The sequence below is a fragment of the Penicillium brevicompactum genome, assembly GCF_028827555.1.
Source record: "Penicillium brevicompactum strain IBT 35665 chromosome Unknown utg000006l_segment0_segment0, whole genome shotgun sequence".
Lineage (NCBI taxonomy): Eukaryota > Fungi > Ascomycota > Eurotiomycetes > Eurotiales > Aspergillaceae > Penicillium > Penicillium brevicompactum.
In genome coordinates, this window is record NW_026623209.1 from 4,245,082 (window position 1) to 4,266,983 (window position 21,902).

At 48.5% G+C, this 21,902-nt stretch overlaps 8 protein-coding genes across 8 annotated transcripts; 4 read left to right on the plus strand and 4 right to left on the minus strand.

Annotated features, from left to right (window-relative positions):
* Positions 1-462: 462 nt before the first annotated feature.
* Positions 463-2,000, plus strand: N7506_009815 (flavin-containing monooxygenase; the record flags this gene model as incomplete). Its single annotated transcript, XM_056959108.1, has 5 exons — positions 463-790; positions 853-1,187; positions 1,271-1,617; positions 1,682-1,829; positions 1,890-2,000. The coding sequence occupies 5 exons, from the start codon at positions 463-465 to the stop codon at positions 1,998-2,000; spliced, it is 1,269 nt and encodes a 422-aa protein (XP_056808498.1).
* A 1,113-nt stretch (positions 2,001-3,113) lies between these two features.
* On the plus strand, positions 3,114-4,379 carry N7506_009816 (uncharacterized protein; the record flags this gene model as incomplete). The annotated part of the gene is made up of 5 exons (XM_056959109.1): positions 3,114-3,495; positions 3,550-3,651; positions 3,700-3,938; positions 3,993-4,220; positions 4,269-4,379. 5 exons carry the CDS (start codon positions 3,114-3,116, stop codon positions 4,377-4,379), a joined length of 1,062 nt encoding a protein of 353 aa, XP_056808499.1.
* Positions 4,380-5,605: 1,226 nt separating this feature from the next.
* On the minus strand, positions 5,606-8,431 carry N7506_009817 (Zn(II)2Cys6 transcription factor; the record flags this gene model as incomplete). The annotated part of the gene is made up of 4 exons (XM_056959110.1): positions 5,606-6,959; positions 7,013-7,737; positions 7,789-7,900; positions 8,046-8,431. 4 exons carry the CDS (start codon positions 8,429-8,431, stop codon positions 5,606-5,608), a joined length of 2,577 nt encoding a protein of 858 aa, XP_056808500.1.
* Positions 8,432-9,118: 687 nt separating this feature from the next.
* N7506_009818 (uncharacterized protein) lies at positions 9,119-10,604 on the minus strand (the record flags this gene model as incomplete). The annotated part of the gene is made up of 3 exons (XM_056959111.1): positions 9,119-9,906; positions 9,956-10,164; positions 10,222-10,604. The coding sequence occupies 3 exons, from the start codon at positions 10,602-10,604 to the stop codon at positions 9,119-9,121; spliced, it is 1,380 nt and encodes a 459-aa protein (XP_056808501.1).
* Positions 10,605-14,211: 3,607 nt separating this feature from the next.
* Positions 14,212-15,315, minus strand: N7506_009819 (adenosine deaminase family protein; the record flags this gene model as incomplete). The annotated part of the gene is made up of 1 exon (XM_056959112.1): positions 14,212-15,315. One exon carries the CDS (start codon positions 15,313-15,315, stop codon positions 14,212-14,214), a length of 1,104 nt encoding a protein of 367 aa, XP_056808502.1.
* Positions 15,316-15,681: 366 nt separating this feature from the next.
* N7506_009820 (uncharacterized protein) lies at positions 15,682-17,304 on the plus strand (the record flags this gene model as incomplete). The annotated part of the gene is made up of 3 exons (XM_056959113.1): positions 15,682-15,864; positions 15,917-16,225; positions 16,282-17,304. The coding sequence occupies 3 exons, from the start codon at positions 15,682-15,684 to the stop codon at positions 17,302-17,304; spliced, it is 1,515 nt and encodes a 504-aa protein (XP_056808503.1).
* Positions 17,305-17,443: 139 nt separating this feature from the next.
* Positions 17,444-18,572, minus strand: N7506_009821 (class I SAM-dependent methyltransferase; the record flags this gene model as incomplete). The annotated part of the gene is made up of 2 exons (XM_056959114.1): positions 17,444-18,416; positions 18,472-18,572. The coding sequence occupies 2 exons, from the start codon at positions 18,570-18,572 to the stop codon at positions 17,444-17,446; spliced, it is 1,074 nt and encodes a 357-aa protein (XP_056808504.1).
* A 345-nt stretch (positions 18,573-18,917) lies between these two features.
* On the plus strand, positions 18,918-20,428 carry N7506_009822 (NAD(P)/FAD-dependent oxidoreductase; the record flags this gene model as incomplete). Its single annotated transcript, XM_056959115.1, has 3 exons — positions 18,918-18,966; positions 19,091-20,072; positions 20,128-20,428. The coding sequence occupies 3 exons, from the start codon at positions 18,918-18,920 to the stop codon at positions 20,426-20,428; spliced, it is 1,332 nt and encodes a 443-aa protein (XP_056808505.1).
* Positions 20,429-21,902: the final 1,474 nt, after the last annotated feature.

Consider the following 21,902-nt stretch of genomic DNA (forward strand, 5'->3'; position numbering starts at 1 on the left):
GTAATTTCTCGTTTCGGGTGCGTCCGAAGCCACGGGAGTGGTCCCGACGTGGTGTGGTGTTGATATTCAGGGATAGCGATATGTCATACTTAAACTAAGCACCAGCCCTGTATTTGGATATACTACACCACTTTGTACTGAGTTTATGATCATTATCGTTCGAGATGACTACATCGTCAACCGAAGCTCCAACCTACAGTCAGATAGCCTGTGTTGGTGCCGGCCTATCGGCTGTAGCTTTAGGTGCTACGTTACAGAGATGGTACGGCATCGAAGACATTCGTTTCTTTGAGCGACATCCCACGACCGGCGGAACATGGTACATCAATACGTATCCAGGTTAGCCAGGCCGCTTCACCTTGATCTAACCCAGAAACTGACACCCTTGAAGGATGTGGCTGTGATGTTCCAAGCGCTTTTTATAGCTTTTCTTTCGCGCAGAACCCGAGTTGGACAAAGCTTATGCCATCTAACAAGGAAATCAAGGAGTACGTGGATAATGTGGTGAAAACCCACAATCTGCTTCCGAAGATGACCTTTGGAGTGGAAGTGGTCCGTAGTGTCTGGAGAGAGGACGCCAATCGATGGCTTCTCTATCTGCGAGATTCGACAGGAAGGGAATATACCCACGAGTGCCAAATCCTTTTTGCGGCTACTGGGCAACTTGTAGAGCCGCGTGAGTGCGAAATTCCTGGTGCGTCAGAATTCAAAGGAAGTATCTTCCATTCTGCCCGCTGGGACCATAGCGTGGATCTAAAGGGGAAGAACGTTGTTGTTATTGGAAATGGATGTTAGTATCAATCTTCACATTACCTAGAAAGCTGCTGGACAGGCTTGCTGATATCCTCATAGGTACTGCTGCACAAATTGTTCCAGCCCTTGTGAAGGATGGAGGTGTGAAATCTCTTACCCAGGTTATTCGAACAAAGCACTGGATCTTCCCGGCGCCAAACTTCAGCTATCCCAAGCTACTCCAGTGGATTTTCCGCAACGTCCCATTAGCCATGAGACTGCACAGATTCTACATCTTCTTGATCGCTGAGAACGAATTTCGTCTATTCCCGATGACAAAGGATGCGGCCAAACTGAGGGAGAAGAGAAGAAAACAGGGAGAAATGTACATGCGGCGAGCTGGTCCGGAAAAGTATCATGATCTGCTTATCCCAGATTTTGATGTTGGCTGCAAGGTAGGTATATCTTTATTTGTCATCTAGCATGTCTAGCGCGTCATGTCCATGTCCAATGATCTGAGTGGCTAATTCGACCTTAGCGGCGAATCTTTGACCCCGGTTATCTTGAATCACTGCATGATGACAAGGTCCTACTAACAGATGCGAAAGCCGAAAAAATAACCGCAGATGGCATCGAGACCAACAAGGGGTTTGTTTCGGCCGACGTTATTGTGCTCGCAACAGGCTTCAAAACCAACAAGTTTATTCCCTTCATGAATGTCGTTGGACGCAACGGCCAAAACGTCGAACAGCACTGGGAAAGGAAGGAATACGGCGGTCCAGCAGCGTACAACTGCTCTGCACTGAATGGATTTCCTAACTTCTTCATGCTCTTGGGCCCTAATGCTGCGACTGGTCATACGTCTGCCATGATGGCTGCGGAGAAGTAGGTTACGCGCATCGACGATCTCTTATCTTCAGCACCTCGGGTTTCTAACCATTATAACTAGCTCGATTAACTATGCCCTTCGAGTCCTCAAGCCAGTTCTATACGGCGATGCTGCTTCTATCGAGGTCACTGCCGAAGCTGAGCACAATTACGTGTATTGGGTGCAAGACGCACTGAAAAAGCGTGTTTGGAACGCTGGATGTTTGTCGGTTAGTTTAGCTCGTCTGATCACTACTATCCGGCATCTCTTGTTTAACCAACTCTCATAGTGGTATCTTAACGATAAAAACTGGAACTCCATGTCCTATCCCTGGACTCAAGGCCACTATTGGTGGAGAAGTCTGTTTCCCACATGGTCTGACTGGTCTATCAAGGTTTGAGGCTCAAGCTTCCTGTCGTCTGGCTAACACCTTCAACTGATACTTTATTTGACAGAGAGTTATAAAGCCAAAAACCCGCTCTATTTCCTGGGTCATAATGTTGGCTTTACTTTGCGTTGGGATCTTGGCGGGTAATCAGCTCAGTGATTTTCGAGACATTCTCAGGCAACTCAGAGCCTACAGTGCCATAGCGCTGTCCAACATGCACCTTGGGAAATTATGGTGATCGAAACTACAGCCAGCCCTAAATTGTTGAAACCGGGGATCATTTATGTTCATTTTGCGTAAATCTAGTGTATGTTTCATTATACTCGTACTCACATTCTCTCGAAATACATCATCTCAATATGGGGAACTGATTCTTCAACCTGGATATATGGTATTCGTATACATAGTAAAGAAGCTATTTTAGGAGAAATAGGGACTCAAGGCAAGGAAAACATTTGTTTGAGCTTTGGTATCAGTAAATTCTCTCATAAAAGACTCTAGATTATGATCCCTTCCGGTTTAGTAGGGCTGAATTGGCTAGAGAATAGGTAATCGTCAGGCAAGCTCTAGCAATCTCGAACTATTAACGATTATCGGTGTCATAGACTTGTTACTACTCTTCTATCTTTCGATGTGAATATAGCCTCTGAATCTAATCCAAGAGAAGTCTACAACTGGAGTTGAAACCGGTGGATTCTCAACTATACTGTCTTGATATGGTCAAAGGTCTTCTTGATGTCCCCAATGAGGCGCTTGCTTTGAGTGAGCGACTTCAAGTAACCACTCACAAGCTTTATATCGCTAATGATCGAAAATAGTCTATCATATTGACTGTCTAGGTCTTGGGGTGCAATCTATTTGATCTCTTAAGCCGGAATGTTCCGGTTATCAAGTGAAGGCGATTATCGGATGGATACTGCGCAGATGTGCCGCCATCCGGGTACCTTCCGGCGCAGACAAGGAACGGTTCCGAACATCAAACTTCTGAGAAGTCAGGGAAAACCCAAGTTGAGAACGTGGCGGCAGAGTCTCCCGATTCCAAAAGTTCATAAAGTATCAAATTGGAATGATACTTCTCCACCTCCCAGATGCAGTATTGACTACGCCCAATATCAGATTTCGACGATGACGAGCAAGGGAGCGATTATTCCCCGTGAGGGCCTTTACATTGATCCAGTTTTCAAATGGTTACGGCGAACACTGCTTCATCCGTTCTTCACATTGACATGCTTGTACCTAGTGCATGGTGCCAGGTTGAGCGTTGCTGTGCCATATCAAAGGCCAGTTCAACTGGTCACAGTGACCAGTATCTTGCTGTTTCTTAATGACTGGTTGAGTGGCAAAAGTCAAAACAACTGGGTTACAGACAATGAATGGGACTGGAAGAAGGAAGTGGTAGTAGTCACTGGTGGGAGTGGTGGCATTGGGGGTGGTGTAGCACAACATCTCGCCGCTATGGGGGCTCGGGTGATTGTACTGGATATCATCCCTTTAACATATGAACCTGGTATACTGAGTGAACATTTCTACTTCATTTGCTTTCGGCTAATACAGCTTCAAGGGAAACATATCATATGCTATAAATGCGACCTTAGCGACGAAACGCAAATTTCATCTGTCTGCGAGAAGATAGAAGTCGAAATAGGTCATCCAACTGTCCTTGGTAAGTTAAAAGAGGGCAAGAACTTAGATCTTTAGCTGAAAGTGGTAGTCAACAATGCTGGTTTGTCTCGTGGTCGGACTGTTGTCGAAGGTTCATACAGCGACAATATCATTACCTTGAAGACCAATCTACTTGCACCTTTCCTGCTCGCTAAAGAGTTCCTTCCCAACATGATCAAGCACAATCATGGTCACATCTTCAACGTCGCGTCGATGAGTGCTTATATTCCTCCGGTAGGAATTGCAGATTATGCGGCGTCAAAAGCAGGAATGATTGCATTTCACGAGGTAAGATCCAAGTATAACCTTTTCCTGTCTATTTCAAAGTGCTTATTTTCTTAGTGTCTTGCGGAAGAGCTGCGAAGCCAGAATGCACTCAAAGTTCGCACATCGCTTGCCGTTTTGAGTTTTACGAAAACACCTCTTTTCAAGGGCGAGACAAACCAGTCCCACTTCTTCACGCCTCTGCTGCATATAGACACCGTCGTCGACACTATTGTTGATACACTCGATAGTGGACTTAGTCAAACTATTTTCCTCCCTGGTATATTTAGGTTCTTCGCAGGATTGGTACGTTATCACTTCGCTTCGAGGGAATATTATTGACCTGTTACGTAGCGAGGAGCCCCCGTTTGGTTCCAGAATTTTATTCGAAGCGGTGCCAAATCTCTGAAAGTGGATTTCAAAGGGCGGCAGGAGATTGACCCAACGACAGGAAGGCTTAAATAGCAAAAGCCGGGCCTGTAGCCTCTTCCTGCAGGGGGTTAGGGGTTTAGGCTTCGGGGTGTATTCGGTTTGCTGTGTTAGGGTTTCTACAAATATTCAAATGCAATTGCATACAGTGTTATTTCTCCTTTTAATTGGTATTAGGAATTTTGGATATGCTATAGATCTCTACTTTATGTTACGACTTTTCTAATCGAAGGATTTAGGCTTGTTAGAATGGGGATAGTCGGTCAGAAAGCAATGAAAGGATAATCTAGTATATCTTTACTATTCAGGCGTTTCAATTCTAAGTTGTTGACATTATACATTCAAAGCGTTGCTGGGGAGAAATCCGCAAAAGAGGCGAGAGACATGTGACCTTAAAGGACCCGGTCAGGGCATAGAGTAGGGAGTAATAGAGAGGTAATCAATGGAACATAACAGGTTTGACCGTCTTTTTCACAAATTTGGAATCTTGTACCTAGTACTTTCTATCAAAAGACTACACGCAAGTGGTGATATGGCCCATACAGTATTCACGCTCGCATTCACGCATAGACATGGCTGATATGGGATGAAAATCGAAAGGAAACCTTGATAATAATAAAAATGCGAAGTAACCACACCGAATATGGCAACATAACACCAAGTAAGTTCCACGGCATAATGTTGGAACAACCCTAAGCAGAAACCGAAGAGACCTGACCCCTATGATGACAATAAAACAAGATAGCCACCTATATCGAGTTCAGTTCAGATTGCTGATCCCAATTTGAAATTCATTCCCAAAATCAAACCCCGAAAACCGATAAACCAAAATCAATATGAAGAACCCGTCATGAGCCGTTCACGAGATATCAAACTCCTGTGTTGTCATGTGATGCAACATTTTAAAAAGCACCATAGAAAATTCGGTGAGAGAACATGAAGATTGGACATGCCTCGAATGTAAACAAAATCAAAAAGAGACGAAATCGGAGATAGATAGTGTTGGATGTGGAATGAAGGTAAACAGAGTAGGATGATAGCTTTTATGACTTGCGCTCAGTGAAGATATCAGGTATAGTAGGCAAATTGGATGAATATGCACATCGAAAGATCGAGAGAGAAATAATGAGGTTATAAAGGTGGTTATAGAGTTGAGCGGAAGACTCAAACGAGACGGTAGACATTAAAGAGATGGCAGGTGATAAGGAGACTCGTATATTCTTTTCTTCGTGCTTCAGGATTTTCGGAAAATCCAATCATACTCAGTTGTCATTCTCATTGTTCTGAGGGAAGAAAGATCGCATAAATTCCCCACTGATGGGATCATAAGGGAAATATGAATCCTGAGCTTCAGCCGTCAAAGTAGACATCAGGTCTGTAGTAGAGATGGTCGGGTAGGTGTAATGATCTTCGCCGGGAGGAGGTTGCACCGGAACAGATACAGGAAGATGCTCTAGCTGAGGACCCCAATAGTCATCAACTGTATGAGCCACAGGGCCATCACCGGACTCCGAGCCGATTGTGGTTGTCGGCTCTGGGTGGTAGGGATATTCGGGCATATCGCTGACATCGTATTTCATGCCCTTGGCTAGTTTGCGGAGGCTCAGATCACAGAGTTGCCAGGCACGTCTTGAGGCGATGCTCTGCTCGGACATTGCGAAGAGCCAGCGGGTGGCTTTCTTAGAAAGCGCAATGAAATTCTTTTCCTCTTCTGGCATGTGCACTGTGCCGAATGATAACTCCAGGAGTAGAACGGTCGCCGCCTGCATGAGATAGTGGAGAACGCACCACCAGGGCGCGATTGAATATAGTTGAATTGCATTCGGCTCATCGGGGATCAGATCGAGCATGCGACAAGCAGACTCCAATGTGATCACAGCCATGTCATGGCTGAATGATGCGGTGGGGCCTTTTCGGCGTGCGTCGCGTCGGCAGAGACAGGGGCGACCTAGGGTGATGCGCGCACTGTAGTAATGTAATGCCAGAGTCAGCTTACACCGGAGCACATCGGGTCCATTTTCATGTGTGCGGGTGAAATCGAGCGCTTCGGGGAGACTGGCTGCCCACATCTCGGTCCGAGACCTGAGTTCACCAATTCGGTTCTCAATGTGTGCCCAAGGCACCATCACGCAGTCTACTGAATAGACTTTGTTGACAATTTCCTGCACGACCACTGAGAGGTCGCAGTAGTACAGGTAACAGAGTCCGTAGTTGATTGGTAAGCTCTTAATCCATGCGGTGTCTCGGGCTTTTGTGTGATGGGCAGCCAGCGTTCCATTTGCTGGATTGAGAGGCATCTGTCTGATACAAGCACTGGCTACTACGTTGTTGATCCGTTCGTCTCGTAGGGTGGAATCTGTCAGGACTTCAAGGGCACCTGGTTGGTGCAGTTGATCCTCTTCGAACGGAATCGGGAAGGGCGAAGTGCAGACACCATCTTGAATACAAGTTGCTCGACCAGTCATTATTCCGAGCATATGTTCGAATGTATACAAGCACCACCAGACTCGGTAGCGGGCCTCCTTTGAGAGATCCGGTGTGGTTGGTGCGCTGCTTTTCATGTTTATTCCGAGGGTGATTGCCGAACGTACGGCTAGCGCTGAGATTCTCCATGCCCTTTGCGATGTGTAAGCTCGCCAGTCTTGATTATGCAGGGGATATGAACTTACCGATTGATCTGATCGGAGGCTAGGAGGTAGAAGGCAATCAAGCCCTCTACTTGGACTTGCTGGAGATCAGGATGGCTGAACAAAACATCACCGTTCATACTCAAAATCCGTGCTCTGGTCAGATAGACCAAATGATCTTTCTCATCGCCGCGCCACGGTGCGTCGGTCAGATGCCCGTGCTTGGCACCAATTGCGAAGATCATATTCAAAATTGCAAGCCACTTGTCACCGGGTCTTGCAGCACTATCAAAGAATGTTCGGAATTGCGCCGCGAACAGAGGCCTGTTTATAATGGGGTAGAACGGGTGCACAGTGGTCAAATATGCTTCAAACATATGATCTGCTTGCTCTCGAGGAGGCATAGCATAAAGTTGAACTGGTCCAGGCACCGAGATGTCCAAATCATCAAGGTGATAATTGACCGCGTGGAGAGACAATGCATTATCAGTGGTGCGATCCTGGCCAGGCTCCAAGCTGCCTGGAAGGCCCTGCGCACGTTGATCTGCTTCCCTCTGCAGTCGCTGCATCCAAGTGACTTCTGAGTTCTTTCCCATATAGCCGGTTGCTCTCGTATGTTCGGATCGATTGAGATCCTCTTCAACTCGGTCGATCGCCTCCAGTGACCCGATAGACGAGGGCGATGATGGCACATCGTGCTCTGGATTATCATCCTGAGGAGTTACCGAGTTGGATTGGTTGGAAGAATCTTCCGTCTCCAGGCCGTGCTGTAGTCAACTGGTAAGCAATAGTGCGAAGATCGGTCTAGAATGACAAACCTTGTCCAGCAAGCTCCTGATCCGCTCCGCAGCACGAGACTCCACAGTGTTCCCTAACTCCTTAAGCATTATTTCATATTCTGTCGCTTTCTCTGAAAGCTTTTCAACTTGTCTGATTCCAACCTCGTTAGCAGACGTTCATGTGATGTGATAAGCCGTGCTTCTTCCACTTTCGTCTTGGCAATTTGCAATTTGCAATTTGCTCGTTTCTCGCTTCCATGGAAAAATGCCAACTGCGAACCCGAAAAGGCACTTACTTTTTTGTCTTTTCCCTCCAACCTTGCGGGTAAATGCACGTCGCCCTGAGCTCCCGACATTGGCGGCAAACAGGGGTATCGCCACTGCATTTTGTCTTCCGACCTCTGCAAGATTCACATGCGCGGGGCACTCTCCGATTATAGCGCTGCGCAATCCCCGCCCGCTGGCGAGGGATAGCGACTTTTGTTTGAGCGGCAAGGGTCTGATTTGAGAGGATGGAGGTAGACGCGGATCGTTTTGCGCCGAGTGTCGAAACGGAATCTGCGAGAGAGGGTGGTCGGGGTGTGGCAAGGGCGCTATCTGTATCTTGTTTCTGAGCAGGAGGTTCGGGTTGAGAGGCGTTCTCTTCCTGGTTGGACTGCAGCGGTACGCCTTTGATTGTCATAGTCGCGAATTGTGTAGAAAAGACCTAGGGAGTGTGCAGGTGTGTGTTTTAACTGATGATATCAAGATTGCGTTCCCGAAGCGGGACTATGCGCTTCGGCATCCAGTAGCGACGAATGATATGGCTAGATTTGCATGGTAGGAGTTCGTTCAGAAATCGTAGGTGTATGCATTGAGGAAACAGATGAAGATACTCGTAAATTCGTGCAGAGAAAAAGAATGAGGTCCAGTCGATGCCGGATGATATGAGTGGCGGGATGTGTAACCAGTGATGGGGCCCAGAGCGTCCCTGATTGGGTCTATAGTGGCTTAGTCAAGAACCGTTTTAGAAACTTCCATGGATCAACGCGGACAACGTGAAGATGTCAAGATATAGATTTGAGGTGAATTGGAGTAAAATGCGAGATAAAAACACGCTAGATTGTATTTTTGACACTTTTGGTGAACCCAGTCATCCAGCTTTCAAACATCCTCCCAAGTTTGCCCATCCAGGACATGTAAAAAAAAAGATCCGACAACGTATGTATATATACAGGTGAAAATAGGCATTAGCAATAAAAAAGAAGTAGAAGGTGCGCCGGATAAATGGACATGTACAGAGTGGTAGAGGCAAGCTGGAGCCTGCCAGGAGTGGAAAGAGATGAGATGAGATGCGTAAACAGGAGGGGAAATCGACGGCTGATGGCGTTTAGATTTCGCCAAACATCTCATCAAGCTCGTCGACTTCCACCATCTCTGGGTTCTGAAGTTCGCGCCATGAATCAAAAACGGACTCTGAGTTCATGGAGACAGGACGGGGAGTGAGCGTAAGACGCTCGTGGGATTCCGTCAAGTCCGACATCTTAAGATCAACATCTGGGAGACCGCTGTTCAACATATCAAGCGAGCGCTTGAGAGTTGAGACGGGAGCTGCGTCCAGATCTTCAGGAAGAGCAATCTGAGGAGCAGCGGGTTTGCCAGCAAGCGCATCCATACCGGCATCGGCCATGCTCGTGCCAGACGAGACAGATGATGCGATGGAGGTGAGGGATGGAGAAGGCGAAGTGCCGAACAGAGCAGAAGCAGCAGCCTCGTCGGCATCCTGGGCCATGTGGTCAACGGGCATGTGAGAGAAGTAGTCACTATACTCTTCTTCCGACATGCCGTCACCGTGAAGAGAGGGAGACATCGAGCCACCGTTTACAGGGGACTCGGAAATACCCGAATCTTCCATGGCGCTCAGGCTCTCGGACAGGATGGACTGGCTACGGCTGGACTCGCTGGCTTTCTCCTCAGAGGCACGCTCACGCACAGCGCTGGCGGTTTGAGTGAATTCCTTCTCGTCACCCTCCAGGGGCGGGGAAGCCGCACGGTGCGAGTGCATGAGACGGGTGAGATTACTGGCATCGGGGAAATGATCGGGGGTGGCTCCGTGGTTGGAAGAGGTGTTCAGCTCTTCGAAGTCCGGGGGAGGACAAGTCCACTTCGGGACTGGGGCTACGTTCCCGCGCCATCGCGTCTTCCTCATCCTCGAGACTGGACACACTGGGAGTGATTTGCTTGCCATCTACGGCAGGAACAGTATCGTCAGTCTCAGGGATGGGCTGATGAGGGAACGTAGTGAGGTAGTAGTACACTTTGCGCGGGTGAATTAAGATAAGCTCCTTGGCAATAGGGCAAGGCGCGAGCGCCGACCAAGAGCGCTTCATATAGGCAGCCAACCGCGAGGACAGCAGGGCAGCCGGGTTGGCAGAACTAGAATCGGGAGGTTAGCGACTGGTTACTAAGACCACTGGACGACGAAATGCTCACTTTGCGACGTTCACATTCAACGCGACCAAGACGGCAGCGAGTTCCTTCACTAGATGGGGACGATTCCCAGTCTTCTCGAGTTGGTTGATTACAGCGACGACGATATCGTCATTAATTCCTTCGGTGTCGATCTTGGGCGCGTGCACGCCATCCATCGGTGAAGGAGGAGGGGTGTGCTCGAATAATCCATGTCGGCCGGCGCGCGCGGAGATCTTGTCGGAGGGCTCCGGCGATAATGAAGTTGAACCGTGCGATCTCTTGACCTTTTTTGATGGGTGGTCATCGGTGTGCTTGGAGATAGAGGGAGAACGACGAGAGGAGTTGGGGAGTTGTATCCCGAGCGATGGCAGGGACAGTGACTTGCGACGGGTGTTGTACGGCATTGTGAAGAGTGAAACGAGAATCAACGATGAAAGGAGAGTAAGACAGAGGGGGATATCAGAGTAATAAACACAAAATAATAATAGAAGAATAATAAGAGAGAAGATCTAAAGTCAGCAGAAAGGGGGATGAGAGAGAAGTAGATGCGAAGCTCCCAAGGCTGTTTATGGCAAATTACGCAGTCTCAACGGGACGAAAAAAAAAAAAAAAAAAAGTGGAAAAAGTAAAAAAAGAGAGTAACATAAATTACGGTATGGTATTTACCCTAGATTCTGGACACTGGATCTGGCAGGCTTCCGTCTAGATTAGATAGCATCTGATTGGTTGAGCCAGACTTCTATTTTTTTCTTATTTTTTGTTTATTCCCGTTTAGATCAGATTGAACCACTTTGAACCACCCAAGAAGGAATGTAGGCACTCGACCCATGGAACTGGTCTCCCGACTTTGATATCTAGCGTCGAACCTCTATTCTATATGAACTTGGATGCCATCATCACTGTGACTCTTTCCTCTACTCTGTAGACAGACTCCGTACTTCTTACACCGCTACAAGGCTTATAGTCAAAATATTAAAAAAAAGGGAATCACAGAGGCGGTGGAGATTCGGTCCATACCCCTTCAATCCTTAGCACGAAAATCCATAGTTCTTCCCTTCCATCCTCGGTCTTAGCCCATAACAAGGAGTGGAGTCAGCCATGTGTTCTGTACTTCCGACTAGACCCAATTTTGTGCTCCAGTCTAATTTAATGGTCTCCAGATATGTCTCCAGGTGTGTACAAATCGGTTCCGACTAATCATAGCCAGATCCTATGAATAATAATAAGACCTCCCGATCGCTTGATTGGCAGTCGCTTAGTGGATATGCACAAGCACTGGTCCGTACAAGTACAACGGACAATGGAAGGGTTTGTCCAGCTCGAGGCCTTGGACGCTGCATGGGATCCAGCGTGCATTCGACCTGTCAACCGGTTGCTAGGTGACGCTTGACCGCTTATGATGCGTCCGAGTGTTTGTTCTGTTCATTCTTGCATTTTGTCTGAAATCGCTGTATCCATTACTCTTCTGATTCACTGTATGCAAGCACTCGCCACATAAATAAACAACGTTGTCGCGGTTCCAAAGAGGCGTATGGAAGAAAAAGAGCCGAGGGCTTCCGGAACACCGAAATCCAAAACAGCTCCCTAGCGTAGCCGTTTTACCAGAAAAGAAAAGGAAAAATAGAGGGCGAGGCCCACTTGTGGACCCCCGTTCGACGGGTGATCAATCAGCGTCGACGTACGGTATTGTACATGACACTAGTAAGGGATGCTCACATTAGCGTCTCGGGGAGAAAAGGAACAGCGTTTGCCACCCTCTTGAGAGCTGAGACGCTCGTCGTTTTGCCCCTCTATACTTTGTACTTGTACTTCTCAGATCTATCAACTTTCTATATATCTTATCTTCATTTTAAGATAGATCTCGTCAAAGGGCTCATCCAGGATTTCCAAGATGGTGATAGACTGAGACATGGACTGGACGTGTCTACGGGCTACGGATTGTACTCCAAAGGATTTCGTGGTTATGATGACATCCCTCCCAGCCATCCGGATCTATATCCACCCTATTTTTGCCTCTGATGTGATGATAGTCGCCTTTGGTCAACCCCCTCGGAATTGCCATGATACTACATACATATACGAGAGACTTTAATTTAATTTGCATGCATCTTTAATGTACTGGCACTGGCGGTAAGGGATGACACCTCGGGTAGTAGCATTGTTATGTGGATTTGGTGAGATCATTTATCCCTGTCAACGGAATTCCGTTTATTTGGCCTGGGGTTGATCTCCGTTTTCATGACATCGACCACTCCGACCCGGAAAACCTAGAATCATCAACCATGGATGAGGACAACTTATTGTTACATATGCTGGTCTAAAGGAATAACATTTATCTGATTGCAGACTCGCGGACTTCAATATGGAGTATCTCATCTTATTCTGCGTGATGTGCTTGTACAGTATGCAGGGGAATTCTCCGCATCCCCACATGTCCGTTACGTTGTACTCTTCACATTGTGCTGAGTATGAGCATAACGTAGGTCGCATTTTGCATTTTTGCTTTATGACCGATTTGACTCTTCCCGCGCTATCTGGACAGTGGTCATCGAGGAAATGTTCCAATCATCAGAGAGACACCACTTAGATTCCCCATTTGCGAGTAATTCAACAGGATTGCATGCAATGCTAGATGCACCAATGAAACGCGCAGTACAAACGATCAATATCGACACCTTGCCTGAAATCATCAAACCTGCCTCCCAAACTTCGGGTCATCGCATCATTAAACAAAGAAGCGATGGGCCCCAGCCGCAAGACACGGAATAATCCCTGCAAGGATCTGCATCGTGCATGTAAATCATTGATGGAGATTGGTCGGGGCTAATCCGAGAAACCGGCGTCGTTTGCAATGTATGCGACCAGATTGATATTGACCTCTGCTAACACATATATGACCTGTGGAAAAAAATGTACCGAGCCGCTAGTTCTTAGAATGAGCACACACTCATCACCGATACCTTCCTATGTTGGTAAATGTCCTCCGATAGGAAGGGGACCTCTCCCACTTACCCCTCCTTGGGGGTCTTAAACAATATCGGGATCTGGGAGGGGCGGAGTCGACTTGCCATGGCCCCATACTTGCGCGGAAGCTTAATTTCCTGGATGCTTTCCTGAGGTCGAATCTCCTGCCAGATCTTTTGCGGGGTTCTACTACTCCGTACTGCTTGCGTCATGTAGATGGGTTCTCCGTACTCGTAATGGGAAAATTGATTGCTTGTTTGGAGCCTAGCAATCAACCTTGAAATGGCTCGAACTAAACTCCAAGGATAATTACTTGCGTTGTCTCATACAGCTACTAGCCAGCAATGAGACACAGCGATGAGTGAGGAGCAATTACATACAAGTTCGTGTTTATGTGTATCTTCTAGACTCTTACATCATGAACAGGCGGGTAGACCTTCAAGCAACTCCCTACTCCGTATGGAGGAGTTGATCTCAAGTAGAATGGTCATAAATTGGCTTTGCCTTCTGTAAAATCCCTCATCATTATTACACTTGGCTGTTCGTGCGCTGACTGGATATAGGAAATATACTCCGTACCTTCGGTGGTATGGATACTTCCTGTCAAACTCAAAAAGCATCTTATACTTGCGATAGGCTACCTGCATACAAATCGCGTGTTTCCTCTCACCAGTAGAATTATCTGTTCTTACCTACATTATGGCCCTTGGGCTAAGTTTATCTGTTTCTGGACCTGCTGGCCACTTAGGCGGGTGGGGCTATATGTTCCTGGGGTCTAAAAGCAGCAAATATATAATCAGCTCAGACAATCCAAGGCTCCCACGCCTAGTTGAATCACACCAGACATAGAAAAAAAAAAAAAAAAAACTTCAATGCATGGGCACAGAACACACTAACTAGGTACTACTCGTTCGAAGACCAATCGCTCATGTAACTTAAACCCCCAATGTCTCAGGGTTTCAATTGAATATGGGAAGTAACGGCTTCTTACTCATTCAGTGCCTTACAGGACAATCCATCGTTTTTTCAAAGTTCAGGAGTGCGTTATCACTCAACTTCTTGAACATCCAGCACATCTAATTCTTCATAGATGGCTTTCTTGATATTCTCCTCAGCCCAGCACATATCCACCGCATTCCTCACAAATTGCACCATCTCACTCTTGCTGAATCCACAATATGTATAAGCCTTCTGCATATTCCCATCAACCCAGACATCGTGCATCAAAGTCGGATCGTCACTATTGAAACAAATCTTCACTCCCCGCTCCACCAACCTCCGAATCTTAGGAAACAAGACCTCAGTCGCCGTCCGCCGATGATACGCATGTGGACACAAAGTCAACCCAATCCGTCTATCCACCAAACCCCGCCACAACTCCTCACTATCCTCAGCATCCAATCCATGATCGATTCGCTCAGACCCCAACCCACCACATACCCGAAAGATAGCCTCCGCAATATGCTCATGCGTATCCTTCTGCCCGAAATCACAATGCATAGTGACATGTAGTTCATCAGCGCGCGCCAGCTGAAACCCTTCTTCAAAAAGCATAGGCGGGCGCTCGTAGGCATTACTCGCCAGCCCAACAGCATGGAAAAGACCCTTTCCGCCTTCCACAGAACCAGCTGCCCACGGTCTCGCCTCGCGATACGCATCAAGACCCTGCTGGACCGGTTCGTCACGTAGGAAACACAATATCCAGCGCGAATGCACGCCAAGCTGTGCTGCAGCATCCCGTTGCGCGCGTAGGTAGCCGTCCAAAACTGCGGTGGCGGGGACTCCGCGCCGTGTGTGGGCTTGGATATCGAAGAAAGGCTCTGCATAGCGCACATTCATCTCCGCGCAGCGGTGCAGATAGGCCATGGCTAGGTCGTAGAAATCGGCTTCGGTGCGCAGAACTTCACATCCTGCAAAGTATGCTTCTAGGAATGTTGGTATTCCGGGCTGTCGGCCGTTGAGCTCTGGTCGGTGGTTGAGGGTTACGGCATAGGAGGCTTTGAGATCTTCGAAGGTGGGGTATGGTAAGGAGATGGCGTTGCGGTGCGCTAGATCCCAGCGCAGAGCCGGGGTCAGGGTTCCTTCGATGTGAACATGGAGCTCGACTTTTGGAAGACCGGCTATGAATGGGCTTATTTCTAGGCCATTCATTGTTTGGAGAGTATTTTGGGAATTTTCGGATATTCAACGCAAAAAATACTATATATGATATGCCGGCCGCGGTGCTTAATCAACTTCCGAGTTGGGGTAAGAAGAGGAGCTCCGCCAGTGAAGTGCGCTGAACACAGTTATTAACCCAGACGGTATCATTAGCCTTAGCCCTAAATCACTTGGCTTAAATCCCCCCAATCGTTGACTCTTGCAGGATTCCTACATCGGCGATAGCATTCATGCTGGAGCCAATGGGAGGTGCGGGGAAAGATAACAACGGCTTGATCATGCGCAAAGCTGATAACATGCACTTTGATTGTATAAAAGCGGCCTGGGGCTTTTATTGAGAGTATGACTGTCTCAACCATGGCAGGAACAAGTGCAACTTCCAATGTGCTGGAGCAGGGGACGAATCATGCCGTGGCGAAAAGAGTATTGAGGAAAATTGACAGAAGACTCGTTCTTTTGCTCTTTACCACCTATATGCTCAATTTTATGGACAAGACTATCTTGTCCAGCGCATCTGTTTTCGGTTTGCGCGATGATACGGTAAGATGACTCGGACAAAATGTCAAAACACGAGAACTGAGAGTATCACTAGGGCTTGGTTGGGCAGCAGTATAGCTGGGTCTCTTCGGTGTTCTATTTTGGATACCTTGGATGGGTATATCCAACAACTTTATTGATTGCTCGTCTACCCGCCGCCAAATACCTGACAGCCAACACACTCTTCTGGGGCGCCGTAGTAGCACTTACAGCGGCGTGCACAAATTTCGGTGGTCTCATGACAGTCCGCTTCTTGCTGGGAGTTGCTGAAGCAACGATCACACCGGCGTTCATGTTTATCACCTCGACATGGTATACGCGTGATGAGATTCCCACCAGAACTGGTCTATGGTTTGCTGGAAACGTGAGTCTATTCATCGTCCTCGAGCCCAGAGCGAGAATCTGACAAAAGTATACCAGAGCGTGGGTGGTATTGTTTCAAGTCTTCTAGCCTACGGTCTCGGCCACGTTACCGACCACGTCGGGCCATGGCGATGGATGTTCATTGTTCTTGGACTCGCTACATTTCTCTGGGGATTTGCTATCTGGACACTTCTGCCAGATTCAATTTCAAAAGCAAAGTTCCTCACAGAAGAAGAGCGTCAATTTGCAAGCACCAGAGCGGTTGTGGCTGGGACAGGTTCAACAGAGAAGACAGCATGGAGATGGGACCAGGTCGTCGAGTGTCTCATTGATCCCAAGACCTGGCTGATCTTCGGCTTAGAGCTTTGTACCCAAATACCCAATGGTGGAACGCAGAATTTTGCCAATCTCGTCCTTGTCTCATTCGGGTTCACAAACTTACAGTCGACACTGCTGACTATCCCTTACTCACTGATCACGGTGGCCACTATTACAGGAACGGGCTGGCTTGCAGGACGTTACCGGCAGCTCAACTGCTTGCTTGTTGTTGCTGTGGTCATCCCTTGCGTCGTTGGCAGTGCAATTATCTACTCCCGTGCGCATATTGTTCTGGGCGTGCAGTTGTTTGGATATTTCCTCTTATCGACGGGACCTGCGGCAATGCCGTTAGCCATGTCTCTGGTGCAGGCTAATTACAGAGGCGTCACTAAGAAAATGACGGTGACTGCGATGCTTTTCCTCGCGTATTGTGCTGGGAATATTTCCGGGCCGCAGTTCTTTCTCAGTGAAGAGGCGCCGCATTATAACACGGCATTTCGTACGATTATGATTTGTTATTCGCTTTCTGTTGTGCTGGCACTTACATTGCGCTTTTATCTGCAATGGACAAATGCTCGTCGTGTGCGGCTGGAAGGATTTGAAGGCAGTGCTGGAAATGCAGGCGCTGTTGGAGGGAAGATCTCAGATCCTGGTAACGATTCTGTCAATGTCGTGGACATGGTCAACCAAGTCGAGTTGGTGTCAGACGACTATGACGATGTGACAGACTGGAAGACTGCGGGTTTCAGGTACCGGTACTAGAAAGACGTCAGACTGCGCATATCGGTGTCTGTTCTTTGCTCCATCACAAGAGCAAAGTCTATAATTCCGATACTCGTACACATTTCTAGATTATTATACAGCTCAACGCATCTCCAAGCACCAAGTGAAAGCCCAAGGATCAAGATCTGGGCTTCTCCACATCTTGCTTCGGTCGCAACACATAGCGCCATGTAGTCCCCATATGCCAGCGCTTTTCCTCAACGATTTCCAATCCACTCTCTCGCACAATAGCTCCGATATCGCGATTCCACCAACACCCATGGCGATCCGCATGCGCCGGAGCCAGATTATCCAAAATGCGATTAAGCCAATCGTAATGAGAGCGACCATGTTCCAACAACAGAATCCGACCGCGAGTAGGCTCAGTGATTGAACCAAGATGGCGCAATGTTGCAGAAGGATCAGGCATCGAACACAGTCCCATAGTCTGCAGAATGGTATCAAAATAAGGCGGCAAAGTCTCACTAGCCGAGCCGGGACGCGCGATCGTGGGCGGCCCAACAGATCCGGCATCGCCAGCCTGGAAAGCAACCTCTGAAAAGGCAGGATGCAACTTCTCAAACTTCTCTTTCGTGATAGCAATCATCTGAGGGCTCAAGTCCAAGAATGTGACAGTCCGACACCCAACCACACCGGCGCGGCCGTCGCTGTCGATCCCGCGGCGCTCGCCGAGCTCATAGAAAGGCAGATTGCGACCTGTGCCGCAGCTGACTTCAAGAACATTCCCGCGCGCCATTTGAACCAAGTCGCGACGTTTCTTACCCAGTCCCATTGCTTTTTCGGAGATCTCGACATCTGCATCGAATGTTGATGCTGTGGTATTATAGCGATCTGAGACATCACGCGGGACATTGAGTGATTGTGCTTTGCTGACTTCCTTCGTGTAAGATGTATACAGATAGCCACAATACATGCTTATAGTGAGAGCCGAGACTCCCAGGAAAGTCAGAACTCTGGGTGGAATTCCATGACCGCGTTTTGCGGAGCCGCTCGAGACAGCGGCCTTTGCCTGCGCGATGGAACTTTGCGCGTCTGGGCGACGTTGATATGACGCGTTTGGCTCTCTTCGTTTTAATGTTGCTGGTTTAGGACTGCAGGGGGTTGTGTTGGAGGTAGGTCTTGACGATCAGGACTGGGTCAACATACCTTGACTTTTGGGGTCGGGGGGCTTTGCTTGAAGCACTGCGGTAGGATCCGACATGCCATTTTGCTCTCAAGGGCGCCCTGCATAATTGATTTGCATTCATTGTGGAGAGCTCGGCTGAGTGCTCCGTACTCCGTATGCGGCTGAGATGTTTTGAGATGCAATGAGTATCGCCCTCGCGAACTCCGAGGGGTTTGTGTCAGGAGATGGCGGACCCTGAGGGGGGTCAATCAGTTTCGCCAAGAAATGAGATGAAGATAGACGAAAACACGAGTCATACAAAGCAGAAGCCGAATGCTCTATACAGAAAGTCAGGTCAACCCCGGACTCTCGGAGAAGGAAAAATCGGGTCGGTTGTTGGAGAAGCTAAACTCCGTTATCGGCTATCATCCCGAGTCCATCAAATGTGTGTTAGCCCACACACTTTGCACATATTTCGCATTGGAAAATGGCATTGCCGCGCAAGATCTTGATCGTTGGAGGGGGTGTCTTCGGATGTGAGTCTTCAATTATATGCACTGTGCCTGGCATACTGCTATCAGTGTCTCTCTGCATACCTCTTTCCCTTATCGCCACGCCGATTGACCCCAATTCCAACTGAGTCACTAACACCCCTCTCAGTGTCTACCGCTATCTCCCTGTCAAAGCGACACCCAGAATGCGAAATAACGGTCGTGGAATCCTCTCCGGTGATCCCCAACCCGCACGGTTCATCCGTCGACACATCACGAATCATTCGTGCCGACTACGCAAACGCAGCGTACTCCAAGCTCGCAAACGAAGCCATTGAGCAATGGCGTAGCACAGGCTGGGGTCGCGATGGTCGCTACACTCAGAACGGTTTGCTGCTCGTCTACCCGGAGGACGGTGTCAGCGCAAAGGAGTACGCCCGCAAGAGCTACGCCAATGTGCGCAAGATCGAAGGCGATAAGGTCGAATTCCTGCCTACGCAGAAGGATGTCCTCAGGGTTGTACCGGCCTACGGCTCGGAGCTCGATGTCGCGGGCGGCTATGTGAACTGGGGCTCCGGCTGGGCTGATGCGGGTGCCGGTGTGGCGTATGCCAAGTCACTGCTCGACGCCGAGGGCAAGGTTGTTTTCCGTACTGGAGATGTGGAGCGCGTGCTCTACGACACCTCCAGTGGCAAGTCCAAGGCCCGTGGCGTTGTTCTTGCTGATGGCGCGACACTCGAGGCTGATCTCGTTGTTCTGGCTACTGGCGCGTGGTCTTCTAAGCTGGTCGATCTGCGCGGCCGTGCTGTTGCTACCGGACAGGCAATTGGGTATATTAAGATCTCCGACGAGGAGCAGCGCGAGCTCGAGAATTTGCCTACTATTTTGAACTTCGCGACTGGTATCTTCATTATCCCACCGCGGGACAATCTTCTCAAGATTGCGCGCCATGCGTTCGGATACCGCAATCCAGTTGCGGTGCCGGTGCCTGGTGAGAACAAGGGACGTACGATGGACGTCAGTTTGCCTGAGAAGGGAGCCCCAGTTCCCCTGGAGGGACAGGACTCTTTCCGCGTTGCGCTGAAGCAATTGCTGCCGCGATTTGCGGACAGGGAGTTTGTCGATACAAGGGTGTGCTGGTACACCGATACGTGAGTCTATCTCCATCATCTTGACCGCGCGAAGAACCGCTCTAATCTTCAATAGGCCCAAGGGTGACTTTATTATTACCTACCACCCCGAGCACGAGGGTCTGTTCCTTGCTACCGGTGGTAGCGGTCATGGATACAAGTTCTTCCCTGTCCTCGGAGACAAGATTGTTGATGCGATGGAGGGAACTCTTGCAGCCACTGAGCCTGAGTTGAGTGAGATGTGGACCTGGTCCCCCACTGCAGTTTCTGACGGCGAGGACTTCGACGGTGATGGTAGCCGGTCCGGAGAGAGGAGAGCTAACCTCCAGGATGAATTGGCTAAGACGAAGAAGGCTTCGCGAAACAGTGTGCTATAGATGTGTGACGAGGTATTAGATGTACATAACTTGAGACTCACAAAAGCATTTGCATTTCCGGGTCGTCGAGCCCTTTGCGCGATCATTGGTTCTCAATCATATCATACTTTGAGGATTCGTCTGAGCTGACCTTGAAATTCTGGTTTAATAGTGCTGGTTCGTGACGTTCGCCATGACTACGGCGCAATTAGGGCTGCTGCGCCTGCCGAACGATTAGCAGTCGTGTCTTCCACCTGAGCATGCCATATACATTCCAGTTGCCATGAAACAGCCTTCTATTGACACAGTCTATTCTACTATAACACCCCTTTTTGCCATTCCGTTCTGTTCACTTGCAAACCTCGCTCAAAAGAGCTGTTATGTTCTCACTTGGACAATGTATTATGAACAGGAGCCGCCTACTACCTCTTATGAAGTTCTGGCTAGCAACCCCAAAATGTCTCGCTCGTTGCACCCAGGAAAATTGTCTATCTGTGTTATAGCCTGCGACTTTTCACATGGACTCTCCGACAAAATTGGACCAGCTAAGAGGCAAGTATTTCAATGTGATTCAGGTCGATAAGCTGCTAAGTATCAAATAGCCATTTGCATACGTCGGGGCTCGGAGTTAAAAGACTTTGCATCTAGTCCATTACCACCCAGCGGAAGGCAAAAAGCGGCCCTCGCTCAAGGCCTCCTTGACTGGTGGTGAGAGCCTACAAACAAAAGACTGCAGGTGTTATTCAGTTTGAATCGACAGCAGAAGCAAGACTGGATGACCGACTGAAAGTCAAGGGGATTGCAGTCATCAGAACTGACATTTGAAGAAAGTTTCAAATGTTCAGCACACACTGTAAAGGGCTTACAGACATCGCCTGTTGATAATGGCTCGAAGCCGAACCTTTATTCGACAAAAGGTACACGAAAGCAATGGATACCATCACGAGCATCAACTGAGCCACAAATGAAATGAGGCTGAAGCTTGTGGTTACGATCATCACCAAGTTGAAATGCTCGACACATTTGCTCCTGCGAAGTCAGAGGAAGGCGAGAGCTGCCTGGCGTATGTTTCCAAGTACGAGACTCCATAACTTCACACAAGCCTCTAGGAGTTCATCATTTCGAATCCGCAACCCACCGGGAGGTCGGTGGGCTTTTTCTTTTACAAAGACACGGTTACAAACGGTCTACCATCTGACCACAGTTCCGCAGGATCAATGGGGATACCAAATTCTGCGGAAATACCGGCAAAGATTTGATCAAACTTACTGATTTGTCTAAAATCCTACCATTTACATTGGGATACTGGGCTGCCGAGATTTTATGCCGAGTCGAAATTCATCGGACGATTCTCGGATGACTAGAGAACCCCGAGCGTACTCACTGTTGCCTGATGAGATCACAAATACTGAAAACTATCCGCGATTGTTCAGTTTTCACGAGCACTGGGCAACAGTTCTCGAGGCACACTTCCGCTTTCCGATAGCGCATACTC